The 13,635-nt window shown below is 45.4% G+C and overlaps 1 protein-coding gene across 3 annotated transcripts in view; it reads left to right on the top strand.

Annotated features, from left to right (window-relative positions):
* POR (cytochrome p450 oxidoreductase) overlaps positions 1-13,635 on the top strand; it is an 83,618-nt gene that overhangs the window by 39,987 nt on the left and 29,996 nt on the right. For all 3 annotated transcript variants that reach the window (XM_066274513.1, XM_066274514.1, XM_066274512.1), the window contains exon 2: positions 892-1,083. In XM_066274513.1, coding sequence (XP_066130610.1) covers positions 905-1,083 — 179 coding nt within the window. In that variant the 5' untranslated portion in view covers positions 892-904. The remainder of the gene's footprint in view (positions 1-891; positions 1,084-13,635) is intronic.

Here is a 13,635-nt window from a genome sequence, read left to right as displayed (position 1 = left end):
GGTTGAGAACCACTGTTCTAGTTGCTCAGGACCGGCCCTGTGGATTCCTGGAGGCAGTAACAGCTAACAGAAGTCAGATATGAAGCAATCTCATTACCTGAGTTGCTGAGGTATGACAGTCATTCCTGACTGAGTCTGGGAGCCATGGTTGTGGTGAAAGCAACCCAGTTGGTAAAAGCAGTGATTTCAGAATGGAATGATACAAATCTGAGCCTAGCCTCATTGCTAGGTGACAGGGCTGCTGAGGTTTCCGGTACTGTTGCTTTGGTCTTTGTTGACTCATATCATATCTACCTACGTTAGGTTTCAGTAGTGGAAGGACCAGTTGACCATCTTTCAAGGGAACTAAGTTGGTGTGTTGGTGGGGTCCCCAAGACAATCCTCTGGTTCAGTGATTCACCAGGACTCATAGAACTCAAAAAAGCTGTTTTACTTCCACTTATGGTTTATTATGGCAAAAGAGTACAGACTGCCTGACCTGTGGTGGCGCAGTGGATAAAGCGTCGACCTGGAAATGCTGAGGTCGCCGGTTCGAAACCCTGGGCTTGCCTGGTCAAGGCACATATGGGAGTTGAATCTTCCAGCTCCTCCCCCCCTTCCCTCTCTCTTTCTCTCCCCTCTCTCTCTCTCTCTCTCTGTCTCTCCCTCTTCTCTCTAAAATGAATAAATTAAAAAAAAAAATTTAAAAAAAAGTAGATCTTTTAAAAAAAAAAAAAAAGAGTACAGACTAAAATCACCAAAGGAAAAAGCTTCATAGAGTGGAGTCTAGGAGAAACCCAGAAATCTATGTCTCAGTTGTCCTCTCTCCCGGGAGTCACAAAGACAGCACTTAATTCTCCCAGTAACCATGTGTGACGGTGCATGAAGTCTGTTCTTTCTTTCTCCCCACAGTTTCGTTATCAACATGGGGGACTCCAGCATGGATGCTAGTGCCACCGGGTCTGAGACTGTGGCAGAGGAAGTGTCTCTTTTCAGCACGACGGACATGATCCTGTTTTCACTCATTGTGGGTCTCCTGACCTACTGGTTCTTCTTCAGAAAGAAAAAAGATGAAATCCCTGAGTTCACCAAAATTCAAGCAACGTAAGTGACACTGCGCTGAATCTCACTTTCTCACCATCGTAGCTCTTGGATGTTTCTGTCAGCACCCTGTGCTTGGGCCCTGTTCAGGAGTGAGCTGGCCGACAGACACAAGGTTTTCTCGCAGCATTTTTGGATGAGTCTTGGTTTTTGCCTTATTGGTAGACTGTGCTTCAAATCTTCCTTATGTTTACACAGCACTTTAGAGTTTCCAAGGTCCATTTATGTCTGTCTGATTTGAACTTCATAGGGACCATTGGAAGGCACCATTTTATGGTTAGATAACCTGAGGCTCGGGGATGTTAAAGACGCTGCCCAGAGTCATCCGCACAAGGCAGAGCTGGAGCTGGCACCTGGCCAGCCTGTGATCTTAACATTTTGTAAACAGATGGGATCATAGAGGTGCTGTTGGCACAGGACCATATAGCAAGGCAGTTACTCCTTTTTCAGTTTTGTTTCAATTCATTTCATTACTGGTAAGGATAGAGTTGCAGTTTGGTGCTAATATGTCCTTATACCCAACACTTACTGATTTCCCTTTGTCATGAAGAGAGGTATCTCCAGTTTAGAGTTTTGGAAAGTGATAATATAAGAGGAAAACTGTTTTTCCCCTCAACTCTCAATACTCAGGATGAACATTTCTGTCACTAGATGTGGGGGGAGTTTTCCCCACACTAAGCAATTCTTAAACTCTCCTGACACCAGCTGCCTGCAGTTAGCATCAAATCCCACAGGTTAAGGGCTTGGTCGCATATGTCCCTACTCCCTTCAGATGCCAATCACAATTTCAGTTTGTCATCTGTGCTTCTGACCAAGCAGCTATAACTCAGAGGTTCTCATACTTCCTCCTCAGGTTTGATTAATTTGCTACAGTGGTTCACAGAATTCAGGAAAAGGTGACTTACAAGGTTACCAGTTTATTATAAAAGGCTATAACTGAGGAACAGCAGATGGAAATGGTGAGTAGGGCAGGGGATAGGGAAAGACCACAGAGCTTCCATGACCTCTCCAGGTGCTCCACTCTCCAGCATCTTCACCTGTTCAGCAACCCTGAGGCTCTCCAAACCCCATCCTTTGGGGTTTTTTTGTTTTGTTTTGTTTTTGTATTTTTCTGAAGTTGGAAACGGGGAGGCAGACAGACTCCCACATGCACCCAACCGGGATCCACCCGGCATGCCCACCAGGGGGCGATGCTCCGCCCATCTGGGGCGTCCCTCTGCTGCATCCAGAGCCATTCTAGCGCCTGAGGCAGAGGCCATAGAGCCATCCTCAGCGCCCGGCCATCTTTGCTCCAATGGAGCCTTGGCTGCAGGAGGGGAAGAGAGAGACAGAGAGGAAGGAGAGGGGGAGGGGTGGAGAAGCAGATGGGTGCTTCTCCTGTGTGCCCTGGCCGGAAATCGAACCCGGGACTCCTGCACGCCAGGCCGACGCTCTACCACTGAGCCAACTGGCCAGGGCTCTTTTGGGTTTTTATGGAAACTTTATTAATGTAGGTATGATTGAGTAAATTATTGGACATTGGAGATTAATTCAACCTGTAGTCCTTTTCCCATCCCTGGAAGTTAGAGATGGGGCTAAAAGTTCCAACCCTCTAATCACTGGGTTGGTTCCCTTGGCTACTTACTAGTCCCATCCTTAGGGGCTTTCCAAAAGTTACTTTATTAACATAAGCTCAAGTGTGGTTGAAAGGAATTTGTTATGAATAACAAGATACTTTTATTGCTCTTACTGCTTAGGAAATGCTAAGGGTTTAGGAGCTCTGTGCCAGAAACAGGATGAAGACTACATATGTATTTTTTATTATAAGTCACAATACCATAGACAGTATTCAGCCTGATTTGACTAACAGTTTTCTTTTTATTTTATTGATTTTTTTTAACCTTCTGTAAAGTTTCCTTTTGAGAAAGTTCAATTAAAAAGGTGACTTAGTTCAAAGAAAAATATTAAGGAAGTAGGAATATAGATGTTTGGTTTTTTTCTTTTAAGATTTTATTTATTGATTTTTAGAGAGAAGATTGAGAGAGAAAGGTGGTGGGGAAGGAGCGGGAAGCATCAACTCATAGCAGTTGCTTCTGGAATGTGCCTTGACCGGGCAAGCCCAGGGTTTAGAACCAGCAGCAACCTCAGCATTTCAGGTCAATGCTTGATCCATTGCATCACCACAGGTCAGGCCAGATGGTTTTTAGATATGAAAAAATGGTGTACCATGGTCTCCTCAAGATTGAGTTCCGTATCATTCCTGCAACCAGGTCATGTTCTTTCAGGCAGGTTTGAGTGGGATCTACCAGGCCAGCCCTGTGCTGGGGGAGCCCCAGGGCACAGCCCCTTGATGGCTCCCCACATCTCATAAGGAGTAGGTCTCAGGTACAGAGTATGGGGCCATGCTCAGGTCAGAGCTCCCAGGGTTAGGCAGGGTAAACATTCAGGTTCCTGTCAAGTCCTAATTCCCTATTACAGTTTTTTGTGGGTTTTTTTGTATTTTTCTGAAGTTGGAAACGGGGAGGCAGTCAGACAGACTCCCACATGTACCCGACCAGGATCCACCCGGCATGCCCACCAGGGGGCGATACTCTGCCCATCTGGAGGCGATGCTCTGACCATCTGGGGCGTTGCTCTGTTGCAACCAGAGCCATTCTAGCACCTGAGGCGGAGGCCATAGAGCCATCCTCAGTACCCGGGCCAACTTTGCTCCAATGGAGCTTTGACTGCGGGAGGGGAAGAGAGAGACAGAGAGGAAGGAGAGGGGGAGGGGCGGAGAAGCAGATGGGTGCTTCTCCTGTGTGCCCTGGCCGGGATCAAATCCGGGACTCCTGCACGCCAGGCCTATGCTCTACCACTGGGCAAACCAGCCAGGGCCTCCCTATTCCAGTTTTGGTAAGTTTTCGCTTCAGAAAAGTTAGTCCTTGAACTTTAAAGCAAATATTCAGGGAATACTATTTTTTTTCTTTTTTATTTATTTTTTTATTTTTTAAGACTATTCATTAGAGAGTAGAGAGAGAGAGAAAGAGAGAAGGGAGGAGGAGCAGGAAGCATCAACTCCGATATGTGCCTTGACTGGGCAAGCCTGCGGTTTCGAACCGGTCACTTCAGCATTCCAGGTCAACACTTTATCCACTGCGCCACCACAGGTCAGGCAGGGAATACTACTTTTTACAGTAAATCCTCAATATTCTTGACAGGATAATGAAACAAAATTTACCATAGGCTAATTGTTCCTGGGGCATCTCATTAACATTAAAACTATGTTGTTATTCAGGGACCTGCTTTAACACTATCAGGTACTAGTTTTACATTTTAAAAAACTCAGCAAGTATTTGCCAAGGCCCTGCTAAGCCCCAGATGACCCTAAATAAAGTAGATGTAGTCCCCATGTTTATCAAGCTTGCAGTCTAGTGCTAGGCAGATCCTAGGCAAGACCCTTAACCTCACTCTGCCTCAGTTTCTTCATCTGCTAAATGGAGACAATAACCCTGTTCTCACAGGGCTCTTGCAAGTATTAAATGAAGTGATGTTTATGATGGTCACCTAGCATTATTCCTCGGTGGCTGTGGTACTTAGTGTTTGTGTCAGAATGTCTTTCGCACCAAGCACTAGCTAGGTGCTACAAGAACGCAGAGGTGGCATTTATAATAAAGAAGTTGAGAAGTCAGGGTGTTGAAAAGTACTTTTAACAAACAGTTTATGAAGTGCTTTCATGTGCATTATAGAATCAGGGCTTCTGCAACAGAACTGTGTGTCAGACAGGGTTGGTGGCCTGTGGTTTATCAGAAAGAGGCCCACCAATGAAGGAAAGGGGTTGGGGGAGAGGGAGAAGCAGGCTGCCAGACCACTAAGAAAGAAGGAATTCCCCCAGGTGGAGGGATCAGGAAGATGTGCTGTGGGAGGTGGTGTTGCTAAGGTCCTAGAAGTTGGTGCCACATCAGAGGCTGAAAGGGCTTTGCCATCAGTGGGCCAGAGGGAGGACAGGAGGATAGGCAGGTGAGCTGGAATTCAGCCTGTTCCAACTGGGGCTGATACTGGTGCATTACTGGTGTTGGAAAGTATTTTTGGTGGGGAAAAATGTGGTACTCGAGATGAGGGGACCAGCATCCAGTTCCCAGCTTACAGCAGCCCTGTGTTTCCTCATCTGTAAAATGGAGGTGTAGCCCCCCCACCCCTGCAGTGAGTGAAGACATGGATGTGCTGTGGAAGCACATGGAGCCACCATTGTCCCTGTCACTTCTCTTGCCTTGCAAGATGGACTTGCAGTAAAACTCTAGTGGGAGCACTTGTATTTTGTAGATTCTAATTGTTTCTCTTTGCCAGGATGCTGAAACTAGTTCCATCTTCTTGATCGTAAGTTTTAAGACTTGATCATAAATTTTACCTATTGTGTGCAGTGTTCTACACACTGTACAAATCTTTTTCTCATCCCTCAGTATATTATGTTGAATACTTGCTATGGCCACAGGGGTTTTTACATGTACACCATATGTACTGGGAAACATTTATAGTACAGTACAATAGTTAAGTTCTAGGCCCTAAAGTTGATAATTAAGGTTTGAATCCTGACTCTACCACATAGTAGCCATGTGACATTTGCCATTACTTAATCTTTTGAAGTCCATGTCCTTACCTATAAATTGGAGATAATAATAGTACTTGACTCATAAGGTTGTAAAAATTTTTTTTTTTTTATAAATTTTTATTAATGGTAATGGGATGACATTAATAAATCAGGGTACATATATTCAAAGAAAACATGTCTAGGTTATTTTGTCATTAAATTATGTTGTGTACCCCTCACCCAAAGTCAGATTGTCCTCTGCCACCCTCTATCTAGTTCTCTGTGCCCCTCCCCCTCCCCCTAACTCTCTCCCTCCCTCCCTCCCATGTCCTCCCTCCCCCCACCCCTGGTAACCACCACACTCTTGTCCATGTCTCTTAGTCTCATTTTTATGTTCCACCAATGTATGGAATCATGTAGTTCTTGTTTTTTTCTGATTTACTTATTTCACTCCTTATAATGTTATCAAGATCCCACCATTTTGCTGTAAATGATCTGATGTCATCATTTCTTATGGCTGAGTAGTATTCCATAGTGTATATGTGCCACATCTTCTTTATCCAGTCTTCTATTGAAGGGCTTTTTGGTTGTTTCCATGTCTTGGCCACTGTGAACAGTGCTGCAATGAACATGGGGCTACATGTGTCTTCACGTATCAATGTTTCTGAGGTTTTGGGGTATATACCCAGTAGAGGGATTGCTGGGTCATAAGGTAGTTCTATTTGCAGTTTTTTGAGGAACCACCATACTTTCCTCCATAATGGTTGTACTACTTTACAGTCCCACCAACAGTGAATGAGGGTTCCTTTTTCTCCACAGCCTCTCCAACATTTGCTATTACCCGTCTTGTTGATAATAGCTAATCTAACAGGGGTGAGGTGGTATCTCATTGTAGTTTTGATTTGCATTTCTCTAATAACTAATGAAGCTGAGCATCTTTTCATATATCTGTTGGCCATTTGTATCTCTTCCTGGGAGAAGTGTCTGTTCATGTCCTCTTCCCATTTTTTATGGGATTGTTTGTTTGTTTGTTGTTGAGTTTTATGAGTTCTTTGTAAATTTTGGATATTAGGCCCTTATCTGAGCTGTTGTTTGAAAATATCATTTCCCATATAGTTGGCTGTCTGTTTATTTTTATATCAGTTTCTCTTGCTGAGCAAAAACTTTTTATTCTGATGTAGTCCCATTCATTTATCTTTGCCTTCACTTCTCTTGCCATTGGAGTCAAGTTCATAAAATGTTCTTTAAAACCCAGGTCCATGATTTTAGTACCTATGTCTTCTTCTATGTACTTTATTGTTTCAGGTCTTATATTTAGGTCTTTGATCCATTTTGAATTAATTTTAGTACACGGGGACAGGCTATAGTCGAGTTTCATTCTTTTGCATGTGGCTTTCCAGTTTTCCCAACACCATTTGTTGAAGAGGCTTTCTTTTCTCCATTGTATGTTGTTGGCCCCTTTATCAAAGATTATTTGACCATATATATGTGGTTTTATTTCTGGGCTTTCTATTCTGTTCCATTGGTCTGAGTGTCTATTTTTCTGCCAATACTATGCTGTTTTGATTATCGTGGCCCTATAATATAGTTTAAAGTCAGGTATTGTAATGCCCCCAGCTTCATTCTTTTTCCTTAGGATTGTTTTGGCTATTCGGGGTTTTTTATAGTTCCATATAAATCTGATGATTTTTTGTTCCATTTCTTTAAAAAATCTCATAGGGATTTTGATGGGAATTGCATTAAATTTGTATATTGCTTTGGGTAATATGGCCATTTTGATTATATTTATTCTTCCTATCCAAGAACAAGGAATATTTTTCCATCTCATTGTATCTTTTTCGATTTCCCTTAACAATGCTTTGTAATTTTCATTATATAGGTCAGGTTGTAAAAATTAAATTATATAATCCATTGTAGAGCTCTTTGCCTCAGCCCTAGTGCATGATGAGCCTTCAAATTTCATGTATTATTATTTTTTCATTATTATTGATGTCTCTAGTCTTATAGGAGACCTTCAAAGAAGGCATAATCCCATTTTGCAAATGAGGAAACTGAGGTGCTAGAGATTGAGTTTGCTGAAAGCCACCTAATTTATAAGTAGCAAAAACTGACTTTTGAACCCAGATCTGCAAACTTTACAAACCCATGTTTTCCCCACTTTGCTGTGCTACCTTCAGTCTCTTATAGGTTGTTAATATTCCATTTCAAAGATGAGAAAACAGAGAAGTCACTTAGTTCATACAAGTGGGCTACAAGCTTGGACCTTCCACTATAAATCCCTCCACGGTTCCTAACTAATTATTTTCAATGAGCACAGAAGATTTCTGTAACAGCACAGAAATCTACTTCCCTTATCTACCAGTGGTATGTAACAGGCTTATTGGGGGGACTGTGCATGGCCCAGGGCAGTACCTGGAATTCTCACCATGATTTCTGGTGGCTACTATTGGTGTTCTAAGGTCTTTTAAGGCCCACTTGGGACACTGTGTCCAAACCCTTGGGTGTATTTTTTAAAAACCAAACCAATGGGACCCACTATGTCTGACCAGCAAGCACTTTGAATAGCATGGAGGCATAGGACACATATATGCTGTTGTTCCCCCCCACCCCGACCCTGGACTTCTAGGTACAGGGGATCCAGGAGGAGGCCCTATGTGCCCAAGTGAATCTTTCCAGGTATGCTGACCTCCCGGGCCCTCGTCACCATTCTGGATTTGGCTTTTATAACCTCAGGAGCCCAGATGCTCCCTGCTGCCACTGTCCACGAGTGGCTGGCTGACCAAGACACCACCTGTGGCCCCTTCTGGATCCTGGAACTTGCTCTCTGGGCCCAAATCAGCATCAGTCTAGGAGGGTACTTGAGACAGTCTTTGCCCTCCAGGGTAGGGATAGGCGAGGGTTTAATATACCTGTCAGAGTAGACTTTGCCTTGTCTCTCCTCCTGGGCAGAGTTCCATGTCAGGAGCAACTCTGGGACTACAATGGTGGCAGAGGTGCAGGTGAAGCACACGGAGCCTCTGGTAGAAAGGGTCAGCCTAGGTAGGGCGGGACCTGATATTGAAATCCTGGCTAACGTTCTGGGATCCATTAGGCCAGACAATTATTTATATAGGGCTTTGTGCCAAGCTCTTACGACAGATCACTAAAACAAAGCCCCTGCCTTCCATTCCCATGAAAAGAGCAGTCACGAAAACAGCTCTATCTAGATGGGCTGGAAAATGCATGAGCCAGGGAGCTCCCAGGAACAGAAACTGGTCTGACTTGGGATTGCAGAAGACTTTCAAGATGAGGTTACGTTTGAGTTGAATCTGTAAATAGAGTGGGAGTTTGACAGCTGTGGTGGTCCTCCTGAGGCCCAGAGGGAGAAAGACCAGGTGATGTGCTAGAATGGCAGTACTCTGTCTGGTGGGATTGTGAGGGTATGTTCAAGATGAGGTGGGGCTGGGGGTGTGCGAAGGGCAGGCTGGAGCCTGATTGGACCGTCCTTATAGGACCGTGAAATGATCAGACTCTGACTTCAGAAGGGCCCTATGTGGGCTGTGTGGGGGATAGCTGGAGTGCAGTTGGGAGGCAGCAGGCCGGCTGAGGAGCCTTTCAGGGACTGGTCCAGTGAGAGGTAATGAGGCCTGAGGGAGCTCCTGAGGGGCAACTATAGTAAAGGCACAGCAGGTAGGCCGCAGGCCTGGCTGGGCATGGAGAAGCCAGGAGGAACAGTTGAAGATGAGACTGACAGGGCACACACGTTCAGGAGCAGGTTCGGGAAGGGGAGGGAGAGGCCATGACATGGAGGGTGAGGATTCCTCTGGGAGTAGGCTGACATGGCAAGGGAGGTTAGCAAAACCCAGATTCAGGAGATCCGGAATAGCGGGCAGCTGGAGAAAAGAGATCAAGGCTGTTAGAAGGAAGACAGTAAGCTTTAAAAATCTTTAAAAATTTGTTTAAAGGCTGATCGGGAGCTGTGGTTAGCAGAGTTAGGCCACTTAACACTCCTTTCTCTGGTCCTCAGGGCCGCCTGGTAGAGCTGAGCATGAGATAGGTGACAGGGCTTAGAGAATGTCAATTCTGGAAGTCCACCTTTTGTAAACTTTTACTGAAGTATATAACACAAACATAAATGTACACAGATCATAAGGGCAGAGTTTGATTATTTGTCACAAAGTAAACACACTTAACCAGCTCTTGGGTCAATAAAAGCCATTCTGCCCCCTCCAGTCACACTATCCCTAGGTCATCCACCTCCCTGACTTTTTGTGACACAGATTATTTGTGGTGTTGGTGTCACAGAATGTGTATTCTTTCGTTTCTTTCTTAACACTGTCTCTGAGGTTTATCCATATTGTATGCAGTTGTAGTTCTTCCCTTCTCATTGCTGCATAGAATTCCATCGTGAATAAACCATCATTTATGCTTTCTAATGATGATGTACATTTAGATAGTTTCCAGCCTGCAATGAACATGTATTTTGATTCCCGTCTGGATGTATTTCTGTTAGGTATGTGCTCTAAGGTAGAATTGATTGGGTCATAGGGAAGGTTTATATTTAGCTCCATGAGCTACTACCAAACAGTTTCCCACCTGTTTGTGCCCCATCCAGTCCCAACACCAGCATATGGTGTTGCAGAAGCTTCCCATCTTCACAAATGCTTACTTTTGTCAACTTCTTTATTTTAGCCAGTCTAATAGGCGTGTAGTAGTATCTGTTTGAATTTGCATTTCTCTGTTGACCAATGACATTTTCATGTATTTATTGGCCATTTAGGTATCTTCCTTTGTGAAAGTATTTGTTACGACTTTGCCCATTTTGCCCTGGCCAGATAGCTCAGTTGGTTAGAGCATTGTCCCTAAGTACAGAGGTTGCTGGTTCGATCCCTGGTCAGGGCATATTCAGGAACAGATTGATGTTCCTGTCTCTCTCTCTCCCTCCCTTCTCTCTCTCAAATCAATAAAATAAACCAGGGGTCGGGAACCTTTTTGGCTGAGAGAGCCATGAACGCCACATATTTTAAATGTGATTCCGTGAGAGCTATACAACGACCCGTGTACCTTATGCATTATCCAATAAAAATTTGGTGTTGTCTCGGAGGACAGCTGTGATTGGCTCCAGCCACCCGCAACCATGAACATGAGCAGTAGGAAATGAATGGATTGTAATACATGAGAATGTTTCTTTTTTTGGGGGGGGGTATTTTTCTGAAGCTGGAAACGGGGAGAGACAGTCAGACTCCCGCATGCACCCGACCGAGATCCATCCCGCACGCCCACCAGGGGGGCGACGCTCTGCCCCTCTGGGGCGTCACTCTGTTGCGACCAGAGCCACTCTAGCGCCTGGGGCAGAGGCCAAGGAGCCATCCCCAGCGCCCAGGCCATCTTTGCTCCAATGGAGCCTCGGCTGCGGGAGGGGAAGAGAGAGACAGAGAGGAAGGAGAGGGGGAGGGGAGGAGAAGCAGATGGGCGCTTCTCCTGTGTGCCCTGGTCGGGAATTGAACCGGGACTTCTGCACACCAGGCCGACGCTCTACCACTGAGCCAGCCAGCCAGGGCTGTTTCATATTTTTAACGTTATTTTTTTTTATTATTAAAGATTTGTCTGGGCCCTGGCCGGTTGGCTCAGCGGTGGAGCGTCGGCCTGGCGTGCGGCGGGGCCCGGGTTCGATTCCCGGCCAGGGCACATGGGGGAGGCGCCCATTTGCTTCTCCATCCCCCCCCCTTCCTCTCTGTGTCTCTCTTCCCCTCCCGCAGCCAGGGCTCCACTGGAGCAAAGATGGCCCAGGCGCTGGGGATGGCTCCTTGGCCTCTGCCCCAGGCGCTAGAGTGGCTCTGGTTGTGGCAGAGTGACGCCCCGGAGGGGCAGAGCATCACCCCCTGGTGGGCAGAGCGTCGCCCCTGGTGGGCGTGCCGGGTGGATCCCGGTCGGGTGCATGCGGGAGTCTGTCTGACTGTCTCTCCCCGTTTCCAGCTTCAGAAAAAAAAAAAAAAAAAAAAGATTTGTCTGTGAGCCAGATGCAGCCATCTGGCTCGCGAGCCATAGGTTCTCGACCCCTGAAATAAACATTTAAAATGAGAAAACAAAGATTTTGCCCATTTTTTCTAGGGTTATCAGCCTTCTTGTTGACTTCTCAGGATTCTTTATATTCTAAATACAAGTCCTTTGTTAGATTAATATATGGCAAATATCATCTCTCTTCAGAAACTTGCCTCTTTACTCTCTTAATAATGTCTTCAAAAATTTTTTTTATATATTGATTTTAGAAGGGGAGAAAGGGAGAGAGAAACCGATTTGTTGTTCCATTTATTTATGCATTCATTGGTTGATTTTTTTAAAAAAATATTTTAGATTTTATTTATTCATTTTTAGAGAGAGAAGGGTAGAGGAGCAGGGGGGACCAGCTCCCATATATGCCTTGACCAGTCAAGCCCAAGGCTTCAAACCAGTGACCTCAGCATTCCCAGGTCGACACTTATCCACTCACTGTGCCACCACAGGTCAGGCATCATTGATTGATTCTTATATGTGCCCTGACCAAGGATCGAACCCTCAACCTTGGCATACCAGGATGACATTCTAACCAACTGAGCTGCCCAGCCCAGGGCTTAATAATGTCTTTTAATGATCAGGAGTTTTTTACTTAAACTTAGTCTAATTTGTCAACCTTTTGGTTGACCTTTACGAGAAATGTTTTTGTGTCCAGTTTAAGAGATCTTTACTCATCTTAAGGTCATGAAGATGTTCTTTTATGTAAGAGCATCATTGTTGTAGCTTTTAAACTTAGCTCTACCATTAGCTGAAATTGATTTGTCATTGGTCTCAACCCAGCACCATTTACCGAAAAAGGTCATTCTTTTCCCACTGCACTTCATTGTCATTGTTGCTATCAATCAGGTGACAGTATATGTGTGTGTGTGGGGGGTCAGTTTCTAGACTTTGTTCTGTTCTCTTGATCTGTTTTCTATTCTTTCACCAATACCACACTTCAATTTTCTATGATTTTATAGTAACTTTTTTTTTTTTAGAAAGAGATACAGGAAGAGAGAAAGATGAGAAGTATCAACTCGTAGTTATAGCACTTCAGTTTTTTGTTGTTGTTGTTTTTTAAATTTTATTTATTTTTTACAGAGACAGAGAGTGAGTCAGATAGAGGGATAGACAGGGACAGACAGACAGGAATGGAGAGAGATGAGAAGCATCAATCATTAGTTTTTCGTTGCGCGTTGCAACACCTTAGTTGTTCATTGATTGCTTTCTTATATGTGCCTTGACCGCAGGCCTTCAGCAGACCGAGTAACCCCTTGCTGGAGCCAGCGGCCTTCGGTTCAAGCTGGTGGGCTTTTGCTCAAACCCAATGAGCCCACGCTCAAGTTGGCGACCTCGAGATTTCGAACCTGGGTCCTCTGCGTCCCAGTCCAATGCTCTATCCACTGTGCCACCGCCTGGTCAGGCGCACTTTAGTTGTTTTTTGTTTGTTTGTTTGTTTTTCTGAAGCTGGAAACGGGGAGGCAGACTCCCGCATGCGCCTGACCAGGATCCACCCAGCATGCCCACCAGGGGGTGATGCTCTGCCCATCTGGGGCATCGCTCTGTCGCAACCAGAGGCATTCTAGCGCCTGAGGCAGAGGCCATGAAGCCATCCTCAACACCCAGGCCAACTTTGCTCCAATGGAGCCCCAGCTGCGGGAGGGGAAGAGAGAGACAGAGAGGAAGGAGAGCAGGAGGGGTGGAGAAACACATGGACGCTTCTCCTGTGTGCCCTGGCCGGGAATTAAACCCAGGATTCCTGCACACCAGGCCAATGCTCTACCACTGAGCCAACCGGCCAGAGCCATAGTTGTTTTTGATTGCTTCTCATATGTGCCTTGACTGGGGGCTCAGGGAAGCCAGTGACCCCTTTCTCAAGCCAGCTACCATGGGATCATGTCGATGATCTCAGGCTCAAGCCAGCAACTCTGCACTTAAGAAATAGACCTTGGGGCTCTGGCCGGTTGGCTTGGTAGAGCATCGGCCTGGCGTGCGGA

This window comes from Saccopteryx bilineata, chromosome 4 (assembly GCF_036850765.1).
Source record: "Saccopteryx bilineata isolate mSacBil1 chromosome 4, mSacBil1_pri_phased_curated, whole genome shotgun sequence".
Lineage (NCBI taxonomy): Eukaryota > Metazoa > Chordata > Mammalia > Chiroptera > Emballonuridae > Saccopteryx > Saccopteryx bilineata.
This window is presented reverse-complemented; position numbering and strand designations above follow the sequence as displayed.